This window comes from Manis javanica, chromosome 6 (assembly GCF_040802235.1).
Source record: "Manis javanica isolate MJ-LG chromosome 6, MJ_LKY, whole genome shotgun sequence".
NCBI classification, from domain to species: domain Eukaryota; kingdom Metazoa; phylum Chordata; class Mammalia; order Pholidota; family Manidae; genus Manis; species Manis javanica.
In genome coordinates, this window is record NC_133161.1 from 139199785 (window position 1) to 139222360 (window position 22576).

General features: G+C 35.8%; 1 protein-coding gene across 3 annotated transcripts in view; it reads right to left on the reverse strand.

Annotated features, from left to right (window-relative positions):
- Positions 1 to 22411, reverse strand: part of CHEK1 (checkpoint kinase 1) — a 32896-nt gene extending 10485 nt beyond the window's left edge. The window contains exons 1-11 of one of the 3 annotated variants that reach the window (XM_037000949.2): positions 17540 to 18105; positions 16727 to 16811; positions 15674 to 15897; positions 14417 to 14481; positions 14263 to 14332; positions 10393 to 10581; positions 9876 to 9980; positions 8203 to 8298; positions 4435 to 4543; positions 4079 to 4256; positions 3687 to 3818 (exon numbers count right to left, since the gene is read on the reverse strand). In XM_037000949.2, the coding sequence (XP_036856844.2) occupies positions 3687 to 3818; positions 4079 to 4256; positions 4435 to 4543; positions 8203 to 8298; positions 9876 to 9980; positions 10393 to 10581; positions 14263 to 14332; positions 14417 to 14481; positions 15674 to 15897; positions 16727 to 16791 (1233 nt within the window). In that variant the 5' untranslated portion in view covers positions 16792 to 16811; positions 17540 to 18105. Of the gene's footprint in view, positions 1 to 3686; positions 3819 to 4078; positions 4257 to 4434; positions 4544 to 8202; positions 8299 to 9875; positions 9981 to 10392; positions 10582 to 14262; positions 14333 to 14416; positions 14482 to 15673; positions 15898 to 16726; positions 16812 to 17539 lie in introns of all 3 variants that reach the window. The other 2 variants (XM_017666750.3, XM_037000948.2) reach the window with 2 other exon arrangements.
- Positions 22412 to 22576: the final 165 nt, after the last annotated feature.

Genomic DNA, 22576 nt, shown 5'->3' on the forward strand with positions numbered 1-22576 from the left:
TCTCAACACAATAAAAAGTTTATGCACCATGATCAAGTGGGATTTACCACAGGAATGCAAGTTGGTTCAATATATGAAAATCAATTAATGTAAATACTTTATTAACAAAGGAGAAAAAGATGCAGAAAAAGCATTTGAAAAAAAAATGTTTTCATAATAAAAAGACTCAAAAAACTAAAAATAGAAGGGGTCTTCTTCTGCACCATAAATGGCATGTATGAAAAATCCACAGCTAACATCATACTTACTGATAAAAGATTGTTTTCCCCTAAGATCAGAAAAAAGAAAAAGATGTCTTCTCTCACTATTTCTGTTCAACATAGTGCTGGAAATTCTAGCCAGTGCAATTAAACAAGAAGAAATAACAGGCACCCATATTGGAAAGGAAGAAGTAAAACTATCTTTTTTTACAAATAACAAGACATTATATAAAAAGTACCTTAGAGAATCTGCCTTAAAAAAAAAAAACTTCTAATCTACTAGAGCTAATAAATGAGGTTTAGCAAATTTGCAGGAGATAAGATCAATTTATAAAAATCATTTGTATATGACAGCCCAACAATAAACAATTTGAAAATGAAATAAAAAAAAGAATTCTATTTACACTAAGATCAAAAAGAAAAAAAATCTTAGGACTAAACTCACCCAAGAAAGTGCAAAACTTGAACACTGAAAACTACAAAATATTCTTTAAAGAAATTAAAGGAGACCTAAATAAATAGAAAGACATCCCATGTTAATGGATTGGAAGACTTACTATTATTAAAATGGGAAAACTCCCCAAACTAATCTACAGATTTAATATAATCACTATCAAAATTCTAAAAGTCTTTTTGCAGAAATGGACAAGCTGATTCTAAAATTCTAAGAAATTCAAGGGCCCACAAACAGCCAAAATAAATCTTGAAGATTCACATTTTCCAATTCCAAAACTTACTACAAAGCTATAGTAATCAAAACAGTGTGGTACTGGAATAAGTATTGACATATCAACCAATGGAATAGAACTGAAAGTCCAGAAATAAACCCATACACCTATGGCCATTTATTTTCAACAGTGCCAAGACTATTCAATGGGGAAAGAATAGTCTTTTTAATAAATAGTGCTAGAACAACCAGATATTCACAAATAAAAGATTTTAGACCCCTACCTCACATCATACAAAAAATTTAAAACCAGAAGAAGATATAAATGTAAGAGCTAATCTTATAAAAACTATTACAAAGAAACAAAAATGTAAATCTCATGACTTGGATTAGGCAACAATTTCTTAAATTTGACATCAAAAGCACAAGCAATAAAGGAGGGAAAGAAAGAAAAGATAAATCGAAATTCATCAAAATTTAAATTTCTGTGGGTCAAAGAACACTAACAAAAAAGTAAAAAGAATAAGAAAATTTTCTTTCACAGAATGGGAGAAAATATTTACAAATCAAATAGTGTTCAGGATATATAAAGAACTTATAGTTCAACAGTCAAAAGAAAAAGCCAGTTAAAATATGGTCAAAGGACTTGAGTAGATATTTCTCTAAGGAAGATACACAAATGGCCAATAAGCACATGAGAAAATGGCCAACATTATTGTCATTAAGGAAATACAAATCCAGAGCACAATGGGATAACGCTTCCCATAAAGGACAGCCGAAATAAATAAACAGACAAAAAAAGTGTTGGCAAGGATGTGGAAATATTAGAACCCTCATACATTGCTGGTGGGAATATAAAATGGTGCAGCTGCTTTGGAAAACCACTTAGCAACTCCTCAAAAAGTTCATCACAGAGTTATCATATATCCTAGTAAATCCACTCATAAAGTATACACCTAAGAAATTGAAAACATATTAGTTGAATTGCATCCCCTCAAAATTTGTATGCTGAAGCCCTAACCCCCAGTACATCAGAATGTGGCTGTACTTGAAGTCAGGGCGTTTAAAGAGGTAATTAAGTTAAAATGACACCATCAGGTGGGTCCTAATCCAATCTGACTAGTGTCTTTGTAAAACAAGGACATTTGGATGCAGAGAAAGACAGATATCAAGGATCCATGCACACAGAGGACAGGCCATATGGTGAGGTGTCAAGTGCGTGGCCATCTGAAAGTCAAGGAGAGAGGCCTTAGAGGAAAACACCCTATGGGCACCTTCATCTTAGACTTCAGTCTCTAGAACTGTGAGAAAATAAATTTCTGTTGTTTAAGCCATCCAGTCTGTGATATTGTTATGATAGCCATGGAAAGCTAAAATGCATATGTTTACACAAAAACTTTTACAAAAATGTTCGTAACAGCGTTATTCACAACAGCAAAAAGTAGAAATATCCCAAATGTCCGTCAACAGATAAACAGATGAACAAAATTTGGTCTATCCATATAATGGTATATTATTTACCCAGAAAAGGGAAGAAGTACTGATAAATTCTACAACACAGATTAACCTTGAAAACATGAGTAAAAGAAGTCTGACACAAAGATCTATTTATATGATGTCATATGATATATATTATATGATTCCATTTATATGAAATGCCCAGAATAGGCAGTCTAGGGATGGAGAGTAAATTAGTGGTTTCTAGAGAATGAAGGTAGGGAGGAATGCAGAAAGGCATCTAATTGGCATAGAATTTATTTTGGGGATGACAGAATGTTCTGGAATCAAATGGTGATGGTTGCATAGCTTTGTGAATATATTAAAACCACTAAACTACACACTTTAATATGGTTTAAGTTGTGATTTTTGTGAATTTTATCACAATAAAAATACCTAAAATAAAAAATCGATTATGAGAGAGGAAAATCAGGTTGGCCTCAGACTTTTGCACAGCAACATTTGCCCTTAACTTTTTAGTCTGAAAGCATAAATCTACAGAAAAACTGAAAGAATCTATAATAAATAACCATATCCCTTCACTGGACTTACCAACCTAGATAAGTATACGTTTACTTGCCTTTTTTTTATGTGGTTGTTTTTTTAGTTTTTCAACTAAGTTACAGAAGACGTATTACATTTCACTTCAACATGTTCTACTACAAACAAAAACACTCTCCTACAAACTATAGTATTATGCTCACACCCAAGTAATTTGACACTGATAAAAAAAATTATTAAATGCAAAAACCCATATTCAAATTTCCCCAATTTGAATAATTCCAGTAACAACTTTAAAGCTTTTTTTCTTTAAATCCATGATCTAGTGAAAGATCATACATTGCATTATTTATCAGATCTTTTTAGTCTCCTTTAACACAGAATAGTTCCTTCTGTTTTGCATGATACTAAGATTTTTGAAGAGTCTAATGACAGATTAGAATGTCAATGTCATAAATATACTATAATAATATAAATAACAAAAATTGGTAGGTAGGAGCAGGGGAGATGGAGGAAGTGTGGGATTGTTAATGTATTTATCTTTCATAGGAGGGAGTCATTATTAATGTTACAATTAAAGTATATAGAATTTTTAAGAAAATAATGAATTGAGTCCCTTAATTTTTAATAACCTTAGAGAAGTCTTTTAAGAAATATTATTTAAGGAAAAGAACATTTACTTAAATTCCTTCTATTTTAATTGTTTCTTTTTCAAACTAAATTACTGCATATTTTTAAAATACACTGATAATGAGAGTTTTTTATTCAAATGTCTGCATTTCTTTTCAGGAAAAAGTATAGTGAAAATCAATGAAACATACCTGATTCATACAACTCTTCTTCCATTGATAGCCCAATTTCTCACAAGTCTCTTTCAGGCACTGATAAGATTTGTCTGCATCCAATTTGGTAAAAAATCGTGTCATTCTTTTGACCAAGCGCTGCCAGGGGTTCTACATCAAACAGAGGAAAGCTGAATAAGTATGACATCACCCAAAGCAGTCATACCATAGCTATTTAGTTTGAAAATTATTTCCTGTGACCTATGATTCTTATACATGAATGTCTCCTTGAATTCTCTCTTGTCAAAAAAAAAAAATCCCTATAAAGTGTTAATAATGTATTTCTAACATTTTACATTTAATAAATAAAAGACATAAAGACAAAAAATAAAGGGCTTCCATTATGTATTTGAAATACTAAATTCCCTTACCTGTGAGGATCCTGGGGTGCCAAGTAACTGACTATTCAGAAGCATATGATCAGGACATGTGGGCTGGGAGAAACTGATTCCTTGTACCAGTTTATCAATGTACGAAGGGCTGGTGTCCCATAAGGAAAGACCTGTCCGTGGTTCTGGCTGGGAACTGGAGTACTTCACATTTTCTTCACTGAGGCATACAGGGCAAAATATGTTTTTAAATAAAACCCATCAGGCCTTTCTTGTAAAATAATTACCATTCCCACACTGATAGAAATTACCTTCATTAATAAGAAAAAATCTATACATGTATTATTTTTCATTGGGAATATACATTCAACTACTTGGTCTTTATTAATTCATCTTACCTAGAAGTACTGTTTACTGGAGAGAAGTCCAAATTTGATTGAATGTGTTTAGAGAATCCACCAGGAGACTCTGAAACACCACCTGAAGTGACTCGGGGCCTCTTTGTCCCTAAAAAAGAAAACATAAATACAAATGCTTTTAAGTCTTCCATGCAGTCATTTTTTAATTAAGCCAACTGGCAACTTGAAGAAGTAAAACCGTATCTAAATCCATTTGTGTCTAAATACATGACAAACAGTGGTTCTTCTTACATGATTTTACAAGAACTGTGGTCATTATGAACTTATCGGGACTCACTTGTCAAATTACACATTTCACAAATTCTGACCTGTAACTAACTATGTTCCAAGTGTGGGGTATCATATTAAGGTCATAATTTTAATGGTACCATTTGTTCTACGAAGGCAGAGAGACCTTGTTAAGGGGTCAAAACTTTTAAAAATAAAAAATAATTTAAAACAAAAAATAAACAAACAGAAACAGAATCATAAATACAGAGAACTGGTGGCTACCATAGGAGAAGGAAGTGAGAGGATAAACTAAATAGGTGAAGGGGGATTAAGAGGTACAAATTTCCAGTTACAAAACAAGTCAGGGCAATGAAAATACGGTATACGGAATATAGTTGTTAATACTTTAATAACTTTTTATGGTGACAGATGGTAATTACACTTATCATAGTGAACATTTCATCATGTATGTAACTCTCGAATCACTATCCTGTACACCTGAAACTAAAATAATATTGTATGTCAATTATACTTAATAAAAACAAAACTTATAATGACAATGAATGAATGTCATTATCATGACAGAACAGTATGAATCTGCTCTATTCTTTCTTTGCTCTACCAAGAATAATCATTACATAGAAAATGATGCCATTATAAATTCCTGGTTACTATTATAAATTCCTGGTCCTAAGTTCTCTAGGCAGTTTCTTTTCCCTTTTTCCACAATGATTGTTTCAAAGCTTTTTCCTGCATTTTTGTCAAATTCCTAAAACCATCCTCCAGCACCATGCTATGTAGTTTATGACACCATCTTCCCATTTCACAAAGAATATAGTCATTAGAAACTCTCAAGTTGCTGCTACCAAATCTGCCTATTTACTTCCCTTCTTACCAATCCTCTTCTCCCTTCTATCCTCCGATCAAATGTTTATCCCCATATTTGTACTTGAGCCCATTCCTTCCTATAACCTCAGAGATCTTGATGCTCTTTTATTCTCTCTCCTAGACTTTCAGCCCTATCTTCTCAACTGGATCTATCCTGAAACCATTTAAACATGTTTCAGTTTAGCCAACTTCTTTATTAATCCACTCATTCAAACATTTCATTAAACCTACTATGTATCAAGTAGAAAGTGGGAGAAAGATCCAGTGAGAGGGAAAACTTCAATGATGCAGTAAGAGAGAACTGCTGGACAGTGTCCCTGAATAGGCAGAAGAGAGCTGGGAGTAGTGCACAAGAGAAAGTGTTGGCTTATCTGCAGCAATTTAGCCATAGCTATAGGGGAGGAAGCACAGTATCTGAGCAGAGACTGTTAAGTCAGGCGGATGGAGGTAGTGGTGGGGAATTGTAGAAGTTCCCTTGCAATTGCTTGTATTTCCCAGTGAGTAGGAAATACTGTCACCAACAGAGAGTGAGGATGGGGAAGGAGGAATTAGAAGCTGTAGAGCAAAGAAAAGGTATAAAAATCTGATTAGGAGAGTCGGTTTGTGAAAGAAATGGGGAAATGCATGATGACTGCCTGCCCACTTGAGATTAGTGATCCTGAATTTAGAGAGAAATCAGTTGTGTATTTTTCTGAAGCTGCACTCAGCTATGCAGGTATAAGTGTAGAGTAGGTAGAAAACTGGATTAAACTTGGATTACATTTTGACCAGTAAGTATGATGAAGAGAGAATGGAGCAAAACATTTGAAGATGATATAAAGAGGTCATTATAATGACTGACTTTTGATTTAAAATAGTGAGGATGGAACTGAGGACTTAGGGAGGGGATACATAAGACACAGTGGAAAGGTAGAATTAAAGGATTGCAAAGTCCAGGTAGGGTCAAAGGATTGTTGGAGTAAGGGTACTAGAGGAGGAAGCCAGGGAAAAATATTCTGGTGGTTAGAGCAAGATGCTTGAAGATCACTAGAGAAGGTCTAGGAAATGAGGTCGGGCTATTATTGAAAGGATCATCCAAATGAATATTACATCACCAGGAACCATGACAAAAATATATCAAAAGTCATGTTGGAGAGAGTGACAATGTAGCAGGAAATTCTAATTTGGGGTTCAGAAGTTGATTACAACAGGGAGGGAACAGTGGGTAGCATAGTCTGATAACATGAGATTCAAAAGGAATCTCTCACCAACGTCTCTTTTAGACTATAACCTCTCTACTCTAGAATTGCCTCTTAGCTCTTCACCAAAACTTCCTGCCATGATTAACTGCTCTTTCATGGGACCCATTGGACAAATTTTTAGCTTTCACATTATTAATTCACTTAATGGTATCTGCCACTATCATGCATTTTTTTTCTTTGCCTCAATTACTCCCCATTTTCCTGATATTTCTCCCAACTCTCTGGCTACTTTTCTCTACTTCCATCCTCCACCCACCACTCCAGTGCTGGTACTCCTTAAAATTTCATATATTCAATCTCGTCTACCACCATAGCTTAAACTACCATCTATTTGCAGAAAACATCTACATGGACATCGCAAACCTAGTTCTGTCTCCTGAGTCACACACACATGCCCCTCTGAGGTAGTTTTACTTCTCAAATTCAACAGGTCCAAAATCACAAAAAATTCCCGCCCAAATCTGTACTTCCCCTGAGTTACATGCCAGTCTAGAGTGTCACTATTTACACAGCTGCTCAAACCAGAAAGGAATCATCCTTGATTCTTCATTCTCCTTCTTTTTCCACATATAAACAATCGCCAGCCTTATCGATTCTAGTTCTTAAACTTCTTTGGAATATATCTCTTCTTTGTAATCCCATTGTCATTAACCTAGTCTAATAAGCTACCATCTTCTCAGAGGTAGGATCAAAAATATTAAAAACAATTTTTAAAAAGTAGCCTTTTAAAAACAAATGTATGATCATGTCATTTCCTCACTTAAAATCTCTCAGTTTTCCCCAATGGCTTTTAGTTAAAGTCTAAACTCTTTAATGTGGCTTACAAGGTCCTCCTCCACAACTTGTTCACTATCTGCCTTTCCAGCCTCATCTCAAGCCTCTCTCCCTCTCCTCCCTTCTCTATTCTCTAATTTACTCAACAAACATTTTTTGAGCACCTGTAATGTACCACACACTGTGCTAACCATTGGTGATACAAAGATGAACAAGCCAGACACGGCCCATGCCACACTGGCCTTGCAAGTTCCTCAATGCACTGCTTTCTGAATTACAACACATCCCAAATGCTGCTTCCTCCGTTCAGAATCTGCTACCCATCTGGCTAGTATCTACCTGGCTAGGTCCCCTTTAATCTTCATATCTTAGATTTAACATGAATCCCTCAGGACAATAAGTTTTCTCTGTCACTTAAGATGTGGTCTTAGTTATACACTTGGTTATATATCCTGACTTTTCACTTTATAATTTACAATAAACTTAGTTAGTTTTTCTTTCTGTTTTTCCTACTAGCCATCATAATTTCTATGAGAACAGAGACCACAACTACTTTGTGTTGTTGACTTGTGATTCTGACTTTGCAAGTCCCTTTCTTCTCACAGAAAAAATACTCATATTTTAAGGATATTACCTTTCTTGAGTGGTTTGTTGTACCATCTATCTTTATTGATGTCTGGGATGGTAATCCTTACTGATGGATTCTCAACTAGGATTTTATGCAGCAGAGCTAAAAATAAAATATTAAGACAACATTCACAAAAGAGTCATGAAGATTAGAAAGGCCTATAGCTGATATGGAACACATTTTCTACAGGCCTCCTTAAATCCAAATATTATTTCTGGGGAAGAGAAAGAATAAAGATATTAAATTATTGTTTTAATTTCATGCAGCTGTTCTTTGCTAATGTCCATATTCCTCCCAGATCTGATGGCCAGTTGTTTGCAAATAAATGGAACAAATAACAGGTAGAAATGTTTCTCCCCATGTGACCTTAATAAAAAAATACAAAAAATAGTCTTATCCATTTTCAATACCAAACTTCATGTCCTGTTAAGCTCTCATCCACACAATTTTGTGAGAAAAATTTACTTTCCAATAACTTTTTAAAAGACAGTAATATAAGCAACCATCATCCTAAAATGCTTTAATTAACTTGATAAAAAATTCATCTCCCAACACTAAAATCATTTTCTAATGGACCAAATAGTTAAATGAAAACATGAACCCATAAAAACATAAATGAAAACAGGGAACTTTTTCTAATATCAAGAGTAGAAAAGACCTTTTCAAACGTAACAATAGTCAGAAACCACAAAGGACAAGATAATAGATTCAAGTCAATAAAAACATAAATATTCTTCATATCAAAACAGCATAAGTAAAATAAAAATATATGAATTATAAAAAATATTTGAATACAAAAATCTAATGATATCAATACATTCAAAACAAAAATAAAAACCATCATACAAAGTAATAAGAGAACCTTTCTGTCTGTCCAAAATGAGCAAAACAGACAATCCACAAAAACAGACAAAAAGCTAATATGTAATGGCTATGTAACCTCCTTGGTAATAAATTTAAAGTAACAGGGAACAGTTAATGTATTTTTACAGGCTTGTAAAATTAGTCAAATATATATTTTTTAATATAAACTAATGAGATTGTGATGAAATTATATGAACTTTCTGGAAAGCAATTTGACAAAGTCAATCATGATAATTATAAACTACATAAATCCTTGGCACTTTTGGGTATTTTTTTAAATTAAAGAATTTAAAGGTGTTTGTATTATATGATCATCTTATCTCTTTCATAAGAATGAAACATTACAAAAAAAATATGAATCTCTATAAAGGTGATTGGATGAGCATAGTTAAGATCTATCCACATAGCAGAATGCCATCACAGCCTTTAGAAACACTGATGGAGACCTATGACGACGACATGGAAAAACATCCACACATTAACACAACACAAAAAAGGTTATAAAATAACATCTGTAGTGTGATCTCATTTTCTGTAAAAAAAACCCCCACATACTTATAAATAATATGCATATATGACAAATATATATTTTTAGAACAAAGTATAGAAGCACATTATCAAAATGTTAAAAGAAGCTATTTCTGAGTGCTGGGATTACAGAGTTGGTTGTTAAAATTTTTTTTATTTGTTACTTTCTAATTAAGGATCATGGATTACTTACATGATTAGTTAGAATTTAAAAAAGAAAAAATTCAAATAGCACTAGACTTAATTATATAAGAAATTAGTATTTTCAATTAAGATAATCCAGTTACCTAGAGGAGCAGAATCTATTTTCTTCCAAGGGTTGAGGTATGTTTTTTTTTCTTTCCAATCAGAATATTCCTGACAACTGTCACTGGGCTGGTCCCACGGCAACTCTAAAAAAGAAACAAATCCCACATTTCTGAAGAATTCACATCATTATACAGTAAAGTTGTAAGGGAAAATAACCAGTGTTACAAATCCATTAAAAGTTTTCTTCAATTCAATGTTTCTCAAACTAAGAATGTCCACCCACAGACATTTCTATGGTACTTCAAAGATGGATGAACCACTTCCCACCCTACTTTTTCCAAAAGTATTCACATGAATTTTAAAACAGATAGCTACTGTGATATTTAATACCTACACATATCTCATTTTTAAAAACTTTGGGGATTAAAAATTCTGACTTAGTTATAAAATACTATCATATAAATATGGATTCCCTTGGTTTATTTCATTTATTTTGGCATAACAAATCTGGTTTTCCACAGGACAGGAGTTTTACCATGATTAAATTGGTCTTACCTCCAGCCAGCATTGCAGTAAGTACTATTCCACAGGACCAAACATCAACCGGTTCTGCATGAAATTCTTTTCTCTTTAGAAGTTCCGGAGCAACGTAAGGTAAAGTACCACACATCTTGTTCAATAAACGCTCACGACTATTATGCCGAAACACTGTTGCCAAGCCAAAGTCAGAGATTTTGAGGTTATCTAAATCAAAGGAAGAAAGGATGGCACTGGATAAAAATGTTTTATAAACAGATATATTTGAAAGAATTAAGTTTCTTTGGAAAATTACTGTTATTACTTAAGGTTTATAGAACTTCCCTACTTTATAATGATCAAAAAGAAAGAAAAGATATCATCATCTAGCTAAAAGTAGAAAAAGGCTCATTGCTTCTAGTAACTTAAGAGAAATACATCAATACACAAAACAGTTTCGACCAGGTTAAAGAAAGATATTGGAGTCACAAAGTGGGTTGCCCTTCTGGAAAAGGGCTGAAAGCAGCCAAGCCCTTCACTGGGTTTGCAGAGGGCAAGTAGGAGACATCAGTAATACATTAGGCACAACTTCTTCAGCAGCAAACAAACCCAGTTGGCAGGAAGACATGTAGATACACCAAAACTAAAGATCCCCAAACCACTGGAACTTTTTGTCAAAGTGGCTGAGTGCAGAAAAGGAGAACTTCACACAAAACACAAACCAGAAGGGCAAATTTCCACTCTACCTTCCCATATTCAACAGACACAAACTGCAGGCAGAAGTTTCAACTTAATGTTTGTGAATATCTACTATAAAGAGACACTGTGCTAGCCCATGCTTGTAAATAAATTACTGAAGACGACCAACAACAGATAACTGTTGTGAAGGTTATGAAAATATAGAACATTACAAGACTTTATAGCAGGGGAATCTAACCTATTCTTAGGAGTGAGGGAAGACCTCATATTATCAAGGTATTAACTGGTACAACATTTTTAGAGGGCAATCTAGTAAAAGATGTCAAAATTTGAAATATTCATATTCCTTGAACTAGCAATTGCCTTTCTAGGGCCATATCCACAGAAATACTCCCCAAAATTCACAAACATAGGATATTCAAAGTAATATTATTTGCAAATAGCTTAAATGTCCATCAATAAAGAAATGATAAAATCTTTTAATACATGCATACAAAGAAAAGAGTTGTTAAAAAAAAGGTATATCTACATGTACTGACACGGAATAGGGTACATATGGAAAGAAAAAGTAAAAAGAAAGTGCAATAACAAATATTCGCTATCAACATGATATAGTTTTTATATTGTGCCTGTATAGAAATTTATAGAACAGCCTTTTTTTTCTTTTCTTTTCTATTTTTTCTTAAGCTAGAAACAATTTAAACGTCCCAAAGTAGGGGACTGATTCTCTAAAAATCAAGTACATAGTACATCCACACCACATAATATGTAAGCCATTGATGATGTTTACCTGTATTTGACTTGGAAGGTAGCTAAAAGGTAATTTTCCTTTTAATAGCTACATATATTATATGACACAATCTTGACAAACCACTGAGATTAAGAGTTCCAAGATACTTAAAAGTAGCAATCATTGAACATACTAAGGGATATCCCTAGTATGCCTTGGACTTTGTTGTTTCATTATGTCTGAAATATTAATACTCAGGCTAGACAACTGCAAATAATAAATGCTAAATTGAGGAGAGTGGTTACTTCTGAGATAAAAAAAGAATTCATTTGTGAAGAAGGACACAAGAGGATTTTGATTATACTGGTATTTTTTTTTTTAAAAGATGACTATTAAATATTGAATAGGAACAAGAGTATTTACATAATATGTAGGATATAACGAACAATGTAATGAACATGCACTCACCCAACACCCAGTTTAAGAACATTCTATTTCCTTTGAAATCCCCGGTAAATACTCCCCCAAATATATTCCTTTCCCTACCTTCTCAGAACTAATAACCATCATTCTGATTTTTGTTCTACTATGCCCTTTCTTTTGTGATTTTTTCCCCATGTTTGTATCTCAAAATCATATATTTTTACATATTTTTGAACTTGACCTAAATAGAATCATACTTTTTTCCCATACACCAAATTTTCTGAGTATCTAAAATTTTGCTATGTTACTTATGAAACATTTTGCAGAAGGCTAAAATAACCAAGAGGGAGCTTGTGTAGCTAGGTTAGTATGTGGGTTAATAAAAGGGTAACTGAAAGATATTCACCAAAACATTAACAGTGGTTATAACCTGATTAGTGGATTTCTCGTGATTTTTTTTACTTTCTTCTTTTTACTTTTGATCTTACTTTATGATTATCTTTATAAAGAGAAAATTACAGTATTTTTAGTTTGAGAACAAAGTTTTCATATTCCAGATATTATTACATATTCACATCTCCATTATTTATTATATAAATTGGCTTTTCTTAATTTATTCCTTTGCATGAAGTTCAATTATAGATTTCAGATTGGGAGGCTGATAAGTACACTGTTACTTGTCATGGTAACTAACATCTTTCTATCTTGTCAGACAGTAACAACACTAGCTGGGGGGAGGATTTAGTAGTGTATATAACTGTTGAATCACTATGTTGTATACTTGAAACCAATGTAATGTTGTTTATCAACTATACTTCAATAAAAAAAAATATCAACAACAAAAAAATTAAATTAAAAAAAAGAATACTGCCGGAATCACTAAATCTCAGAGCTGGACAAGATCTTAAAAGGACTTTGGTCTAACTAGCCAAGCAAGCAATGTTTAAATTCCCTTATAATATCCTTGATAATTAGTAATCCAGTGTTTGACTCTCATCTTACAAATCTACTACATTCCAAAGCAACTATTCAGTTCTTGGACAGATCCATCATTGGGGGGTCATCCTTGTACTAATTCACTTTGCTTTCATATAGTTTCCACCCACATACTTGGAAGGACTGTATTTAACAATAAGCAAGATTCGCCTGAGTTTCTTCAATTATTCCTTATTTTACATAGTTTGTAGCCCTTGGATCATTCTAGTCACTCTCCTATAAAAGTAGTTCAGTGGTCTACACGCCTTTTGCAGTATTATCCCAGGACACCCATTATTTCCAGTGCGGGCTCATCAAAGTAGTGCAGAACTACTACCTTCCTCATTCTCAAAAACATCACCGCAGTTTTCTAACGACCAAATCACATAGGTGATGAATATGAAGTTTGCTGCCTAGAAAATTTTTTTAACCTGCTCTGCTGCCAAAGATACGCTACTCAACTGTATTTATTTGGTTAGTTTTTTACTCTAAATACTAGACTTTAGATTTTTCCCTGTTGGGAAACAACTTTAAATCTGACCCACTCCTCATTCATTGAATAAATATTTTTGAAAGCCTAACATATGCCAGGCACTATTCTAATGCATTAAATAAAACAGAAAAAAACCACTGCCTCATTCAACTGACATTTATGTCATCTTTTTTGATTCTGATTCTATAAGCTAATACTTGCACTATGCATCCCTCTCGGTTTTTATGACATTCATAAAATAGGACTAAACTCCTTGAATCTTCATTCAAGTCACAGATTAAACAGAACAGGACAAGGCTAAGGTCTAGGGTATGCCAACAGAAACTTTCCTTTATTAATTCTTTAAAGAGTTGTTTAAGACTGTATAGTTATTCATCCAGTGAGTTATCCCTGTATCTATGTCAGATTTCTCTATCTTATCCACAACTATCTTATGAAGGATGTGTGAAGCCAAGTATACTGAGTCTCCTAAATTTTATAGACTTTCCACATTTTTTACCCTTAAATTTCAGTAATGCCAAAACTTTGATCATGCCTTACATGGCTGTTTTAAAATGCTTTACATAGCAGTGACAAATGCTAAACTTACCCCTTTCATCTAGCAGTAGATTTTCGGGCTTAATGTCCCTATGAGTTATTCCAATACCATGCAGATAAACCTAAAAGGGACGCATACCAAAATGTGTTAATTTACTGCATTCATATTAATGTTAAGTAAAAGCAAAAGAAACAACAGTACCTACCACCCCTGCCATCAGTTGATGGAAGAATCTCTGGGCATCTTGTTCAGGCATGCCGACATCTGGCTCTGCAAGAATTAATAATGAAAATTAGTTTACCAGGTAAATATAATCAGGTATCAAATACCTCGTCTCCTAATTCTAAGGTTCGATATTTGTCATTATACTTCAGCAAGCATAATCTTATGCTGACAACTAAGACTCTGGAGTCCATAACTCATAGAGTCCCTAATAACTCAACATTTCCCCATCTGTTACATGGTGAAACAAATGACAATTATAGGAAAATGAAAGAAATAACAAACTATCATCCAAATCAAGAATGCAAGCCATACTTTGAAAGCCCTTGCTTATGTTATACCGATCAAGAGTTATTTGATATCTTTCAAATTTCCCCTTATTTCTTCTAACGCTATGACAGTATTTTCCCACCCTCTGAAAAGCGACTGCCAAAGTATAAGCCTGGGCAAATCTAAACTAATTTCACTAAATATTTAACAACAGATTTAAATTTCACAAAATCTCTCACACTACAAAGCCATGAATACTTGTGAAGTTCCTTCAGGAAAAACAATTTCATTTAAAAAGTGTTCTATTATCAGTTATCTTTTTATATTTTGATCTCCTTCATTACCTCTTGATTTCTTTTACACTCAACTCTCTTCTGAGTTACACAGTGGAGAGTTTAATAATCAGGTTTAACTGTTAATAATAACTTTAAATAACACATAGATCCACAGAATATATTTTATGTACTTCTTGATGTTCTATAATATCAAGACTTTTAATCTACATAGAACATTTATGTAGCAAACAGATTTTACTTAACATATATAAACCAATCCTAGAAAATTCTTTATTTCACTTAAACAAATAAAGAAAAATGTAACAACATGCTATTATTTTCAATCTGTAAATGTATGCAATGATTTCATGTAACTAGAATGTCTACAAAGAAAACAACTGCACAAAGAATACATTGCACTTGTGATATTTCATCATGAAATTACTTTGTCATTCTCAAACGCTACAAAACAGCAATTCCAACCAAAATCACATATACAACTTGGGAAAAATGTTTTCTCTGATGACTATATATGTTTTCATGGTTTAACATAAGTTGCAAAAGCAAAATTTTTACTCTAGTTTCACTGTTTATACGCAATTGTGAATGGACAATGACCAAATGGCAGGCATAAGACTTAAAAACAAATTTAGAAACTTGTTTAATAGAATAATTGTCTTAAATCTTTTCCATACCTATTCTATCAAAAAGTTCTCCCCCACTACAGTACTCCAGAAATAGATACTGGATATTGCCTTCCCTCCTGTGACCATAAAATTTCACTACATTTTCATGATTTAACATTTTGTTGATACAGATCTCTTTCTTAATATTTTCTGGACAATCTATGGCACGCTTCATGTCTACAATCTTCACTGCAACAGCTTCTTCAGTTCTTCTATTCACAGCAAGTTGAACTCTGGAAAGGAAAAGGAAGACATCTGAATTCTACTTCTTTTAAAACTTCTAAAGATTAAACATGACTTACCCAACAATTCTGTCTTTATTACTTTCTCCACCAAGGAGATACAAAGGATAGGGTTTCTCCCTGTTCTCAACAGTTACTACTCCTTTCTGAAATGTTAAGTGTGACAGCTAATGCTCCAAAGAGATCCTTATTCTGTACATTCAACAGTCATTTAATAAACACTTGATAAAATAAACTAAAATGTGATAATAGCAATTCTAGGCCACATCACAAATACATATGCTCTATTTATTCAATTTTAGTAACATTAACTAACATTTGTTAATCTGATACTATGTATGCCTATGGTAATTGTTCTAAAGCTCCTATGGGGTAGATACTATTATTGCCAACTTAAAGGGGAAGAAACAAAAAGGTACATATTAGAAAGCTTGCATAAGAACACGATACCAATAACCAGTATGTGAAAGAGTGAGGATCTGAAATCAGGCAGTCTGACTCTAGTATGTTCATTTGCTCGTTTAACCACTACGGTTAAACCCCAGGAATAAATATGTAGCAGGAGAAACTGACTTTAGAGGTCTCTTCCAGGTCTTTACAAAGAAAATGTAAAAAAAAAAAGAAAAAAAACCCTAATTCTTACAAAAGACTGTGTAGCTTCAATTCAGTTCCCCAAAGCCTTAGATTTCAAATGCAAAGATCTGTTCTGTGGCACCACTGTATTAGAATAAACAACTCCAAAAGAATGTATATGTACTCAAGACAACATACAGAAAACCAAAGCAAGTGTGAAGGCAGGGCAAAAAAGATTCAAACTCACTCTCCATAGGCTCCTTCTCCCAGGGTTTGCACCAAGTCCCAGTCTTCCACAAAGGGCACTGCCATGACTCCACCATGTGCCCACGCTGTAAAAGGCAGGGCAGGAAAGATGGGGCATGAGTACAAGCTTCAATTGTCTGTAAAGCCACTGAGCTCTGCCTTTTGCTATGATTCCTCAATATAAATAACAGCTCTTGGTTCCCCCTCCACCTCATCGTAACATTTTATCCAAGTCTTTAAACCACAAGCGAGTATCCTAAATTCTGGCGTTTTGTTATGTAAATCACAACGCCCTTCCCCACCCACACCAAAGGATGAAGCTCTGCCTTCCTCCGGCCTCAAGAGGAAATTTAGTAGTTGTGTTGAGGAGATGGGGACAAAAGCTGGATGAATGGGGAAACGGGGAGGTGGGTGAGGGTTCGGGTCAGAGCAGCGGCATGCGGGCTGGCGGAGGCGGAGGGGGAGGGGGACCCTAACGACGACCACGTGCAGCCCCTCCTTCCCACCCGCTCGGTTCCAATTCCCACCCCGCCGCCGTCCCGGAGGCCGGGAGGAGCGTGGGGCGGGGCCAAACTGCCCCAAACTGCGGAAGGAAGGGCTGGCTGGCACAGCCTTGGGGTTCCCAGCCAGCAGAGGGTAGTCTCCCCACGCCCTCGACAACGGGGACCCCCAGGAACCCCACTCTTCCACTCCCCGAGACCGTCCTTCCGCGGGAGTCTTTCCGACCGCCCTCGCTCGTCCCCGATAAGTTTCCCTCGCCGTGCGCCTCCTAGCTAACGTAGACCCCCGACTCTTCTCCGGACTCCTTTCCTACCTAACCAGCCTCCGCTTCTCACCAGTCCGTCCTTTGCGCGCCACCACAGGAATCCAAGTGCAGCGCTTTTCCCGCCAAAACCCGCCGGCGCCACAGCGTCGCAAGCGCGCGCGCCCTTGCCGTAAAGCAGGCGAGCGCGCGCTCCCGTGTCCCGCAGCTCCAAAGGTTGGCCGCTCGAGGTGGCCGGCGCTGAGAGATTTCGGAGCCGGGGGAGGATGCCGGCTGGAGAGAGAGTAGAGCTGCAGACCGCATCAGTGCGAATGATCTCCGGGCCCAAACGCGAAATGCTGGCGGCGGTGTGACCCCAAGCCGGCGGTCCTAGCGCTCCTGTGCGGGGCCGAAGCCCGCGGAGACCAGCCGGCGCACCGGGCGGCGTGGGCCTCGCCTTCGCTCCCTGGGGCTCTGGACCTGGAGGCACTGGACGGGCGGATGCCTGCGTACACCGACCCGCCCGCCACCTCTGAGCACCCTGCCCAGACAGCACTGTGACGATCGTGTTTAAAAAAGCTGTCCCTGAAACTACAGTGCCTCGTGAGCCGCAAAGCTGAGGAGTGGAGGGAACTTGGTGGTGTAAGGGAGAAGCATCAAAAAAAACTGACCACACAATAATGTGTGGTACTCTTGTAGTGTGAGGTCATGTCAGGATAACCCATTTTGCCTTGTCTGAACAGGCTGCAAAACAATGCCTTCGCCCAACCTTGTTGAAGGAAGAGCAACTGCATAGCGTGGTTCTCTACCAGTATTCTCAAAGTATAAGAAACGGGGGTAGAAGAAAAAAGGCCGTTCAGCCTCGTTTTACAGTGCAAATTTTAAAAGAGAGTAACTATTTAAAAGAGAAAAAATAACTTGAGGAAAAGGACTTGCTTGGGAACAATGTGGAAAGCCTGAATAGGGATTCCCCCTTGACAGTAAACTAGACTGGGAACTCAGGGCACAGGCAAGGACACCTCTATTCAATTTTTCAGTTCTTAGAACTGGGCCACATATATTGAGCATAACCATCTCTTGATTGTGATGATGGTAACAGAGTAAAATATATTACGTAAAAACACACACATCTGATTTAAAGCAGCAGAGTCGGACAAAAAGCAAGACCAGAACACTTCAAAATGCTTATTTGAGAAGCTTTTAACCATGACATCACAGTTTTGGCATCAGGTAATAAAGTTAAGTTTTCTAGGTGATTGAGTTTTCTCTATTTTCCACGTTGTGTGCTGCAAATGAAGAATATGAAGAAAGGAAGAGGAGGGCCTGTACAGTTCCTATGTGTCTTAGCCCAAAAAAAAATACGGCATAGAAATTTCAGGCACAATACCAGTTAAAAATAGCATATGGGAGAATGGATGCACACCAAAGCCTCGGTTCCCTTTGAAACCTCAGTAAAATAAATTTTAATAGTAAATGCTTTAGAATTTTATTATTAAAATTACTTTAAAATAGTAAATTTTTAAAAGGCAATAATCCACAAGAATAGACTATGAGAAAGAAAATTTTGAAAAGTGAAGTCTTTACATGAAAGGTAACTTAGACAAAAGAAAAAGAAAAATGAATCCTAAAAGCCAGTAATGGGAAAGCAGAAAAACAACTCAACTTTCATCACAAAACTCCCCACAGACTCATGCTGAATTAATGACACCAGGTAACTGAAGGTGAAGGCGGGGCTAAAAAGAGAGTAGGTTGCACCTAGGTAAGAAGCAAATGTACACTTGGATCCCCTCCCTCTTCTGTCTCCCCAGGGTACTGCCCTTCCCCAAATCTGGTCCAAGACTTAAGAGAGTGAAAACTGGACAGCATCAGGCACAGTTAAGGCTTGGGAACCTTACTGAAAAGAGGACTAAATCTGCACTGAAAAATTGAACCTGTAGGCCTTTCCCCCCCACTTTATGCCCAGAAATCTGGCAGGCTGGCTTGAATACTTGAGGATATACAAGGCTTTGTGAGGGAATCTTCTCATATAAAAGACCTAAAGATAACAGTATCAGAGATTTCCTAATGTAACAACTTAAGCAGATCACAGGACAATGATGCCCCACCATACCCTAAACAGACCTTCCTATCAGCTTTTTAGGGTCCCACTCTTTAAAAAGAGCAGACAACCAAGAATTTGACAAGGCCTTTAATATGAAAGTTGTGAAAACAAAGGAATATTTTTTCAAAGCTCAAGGACAACAAAAAATACGACAGCAGGAAAAAAGGAAACTAAACAGACAGGTTAGGAAAAAAAGTTTAGGAAGTCTCCCTGAAGGAAGAATTAAAATGGAAAACCTAAGAGTAAATATGAGAAAATCCAGGAAGCCTAACATCGAGATACAACTGACCCCTGAGTAACATGGGTTTGAACTATATGGGCCCACTTACACATCTATTTTTTTAACAGATATATTGGAAAATACTTCGGAGATTTGTGATAATTTAGAAAATGATTTTCTCTAGCTTCATTATTAAGTAAATAGTATGTACTGTATTAACATACAAAATGTGTTAACTATTATTGGTAAGGCTTTCAGTCAACAGTATGTGATTAGTAGTTAAGTTTTTAGGGAGTTGTTATATGCATTTTTGACTGCACAAGGTAAGAGGGAGGTCTGCACCCCTAGCCCCTGCATTGCTCAAGGGTCAACTGTAACTTATTTTTTAGGAAGAGAAAGCGAGTTGGAGGAATCCACCAAAAACTCAAGAATTTCCCAAAACTTAAGAACTTGACTTTCCATACTTTTAAAGTATCCAGCACAATGGATGACCCACTCCAAGATATATCATGGAAAAGACTTCAAAAACATTACATACAAAGAAAAGATCCTAACAGGTATAGGGTGAAAGTGAGAGAGAATGGATACAAGAAAATTAAGAATAAGAATAGCTTTGCTTTCTCCACAACACTGAGATGATAGAATTATTTTGAAGGCACTGGCCCCCATTGTTTTCTAAGGAAAGGTTATCCCAACCTGAGAATTCCCTATTCCTAGCAACCTTACAAATTGAGTGTGACAAAAAACATCCAGAATACCAAGAAATGTTTCTCCCACCCACATTTTCAGGAAGGTAGTTGGAGATGATAAATCAAGAAAGAAGTCAGTGTAATAACACACACATTATGACAGTGAAAGGATACACTAACCCAAAAGGTACACAGCAAACTTAGAGGGTACACCAGTGAAAACTGGAGCACATGGAAACAGAAAGCATCTCTAAGAAGTCTGAACATATTAAAATGAAGTTGGCACAAGTGAAGGAAAGCTTGTGGAAAAAAATCAGTGACAAGTACAAAAATATGAAGGAACTCCCTCCCAAAAAAAGTTATGCAGAATGGCCTAGTTGTGAAAAGCCACAAGGTAAAAACTGAGCTTAAGCTAATCGTAATTATAATAGAACCTTAAGATAGTAAGGACGTGGGCTGAGAACAGCAGGATGGTGAAAAAAAGAGCTAAATCCTTAATCTCCACACCAGAAGTTTAACAGATGAAGACCTAAAATTGAAAAACCAATACATAGCAAAATAAAGCAAGTCATTTAATGATATGGGGGTAAATAATGTGAGAATCAGCAGATTTCAAAGTGTTACCTTTGTGGGGGAGGGGGTGGAATTTTTTTTAGAATGTTGCTTTTTTTAGAGTTACTTGATTTTTTTATACTAAATCACTGTAACAGTGAAAATGAAAAGTACACTTTTTAAGAAGATAGCTTTATGTAGCCTAGAAAGTAACAACATTAAAATCGTAAGAGCAACAACTATAGTGGTGAGTTAAAAGGTTATCTCATCTATAATACACAGAGGAAGTTCACTGATCATCTCTAACTGGTATTACTCATATTGGTAAAAACAAAACAAAAACCCCAACACCTCAGAAGAACCTCTTCCACTGGGAAGGAATTGTGTATATAAATCAAATAATGTATTTACATGTAATAAATCAAATCTTACATCAAATCTAATCTTACACACAGTTGAAGCACATGGTATAAAAATTTGTTTGGGAGGCTAAGGTTCTCTGTATACAAGTATATGTAAGCATAGCCTTTGAGAGCACCAATTTGACTTAACCTAGAAGCCATGTAACTGCCCGTTTCTAAACAACATCAGTTACCTTGTATATTTTTTAATGACTCAGGGTATACATACACTACTGATAAATGCCTTACAATGTCCTACTGAACTGACATGAGGCTCTTTGACCTGATGTTAAATATTGATGAGACTACTGTGCTTTGACTTAAAAATGTTTTTAAAGTTTCTCTTCTCCTTTACTGAAATCAGACTAGCACCATGCTCTAGGTACCCGCTAAAAGCAATTCCTCCCCCTTTTAATCTGTAGTTTATTTGGCAAGGGCTTCAAAATCAGATCATCAAGCTTGTTAGTGGTATATAACAATAAACAGGCTGACAATAAGGAAGAAAGCAGCTCACCTTTAACCAGAAGAGTTTCAGTACATAAGCTAAAGGAAATGAGCGGAGGCATTTACTGTATCATGGATAAGTGAGTACTGAAAAGCTAGATTCAAATACACATGTATGATTATGTTACCAGCTGATTTTAAAAAACACCTACTGACCATCAAGTTCTATCCAATACGTTGGAGGAGTTTCTTCCTCTTGATTAAGAACAGTAATTTCACTAGTTGCCTTGAGTCCTCAAAACTGCTGATCTGGTCTCACTTGTTTTATTACTGCTCAAAAAAAACCCAAAAAAACAAAAAGTTACCTAGCTAGACCCAAATCAAGAATCAGATCAGGTCTGACTAGCCACCTTCTGTCCCTCGTGAAATCAGAGCGCCTCCAAGGACAAGAGATGTTGAAAACAGATAAGGGGACAATGTGGCTGCCTTTCCTGCCGAGAACCCACTCCTCTGGACCCACAGATACGTATTCATTTCAAGTTCACTGAGCGCCCACTGTGCTAGATGCTACGATTTCAAAATAAAATTATTTGTAGAATCTGAGCTAGTCCTTGATAGTTTTCCTGGTTTGAGAGAGAGAATGCCTCTACAAGGCTCATTTAGGAACTAAGAGCATGGATGAAGTCTGCTTTCTGTCTTGTC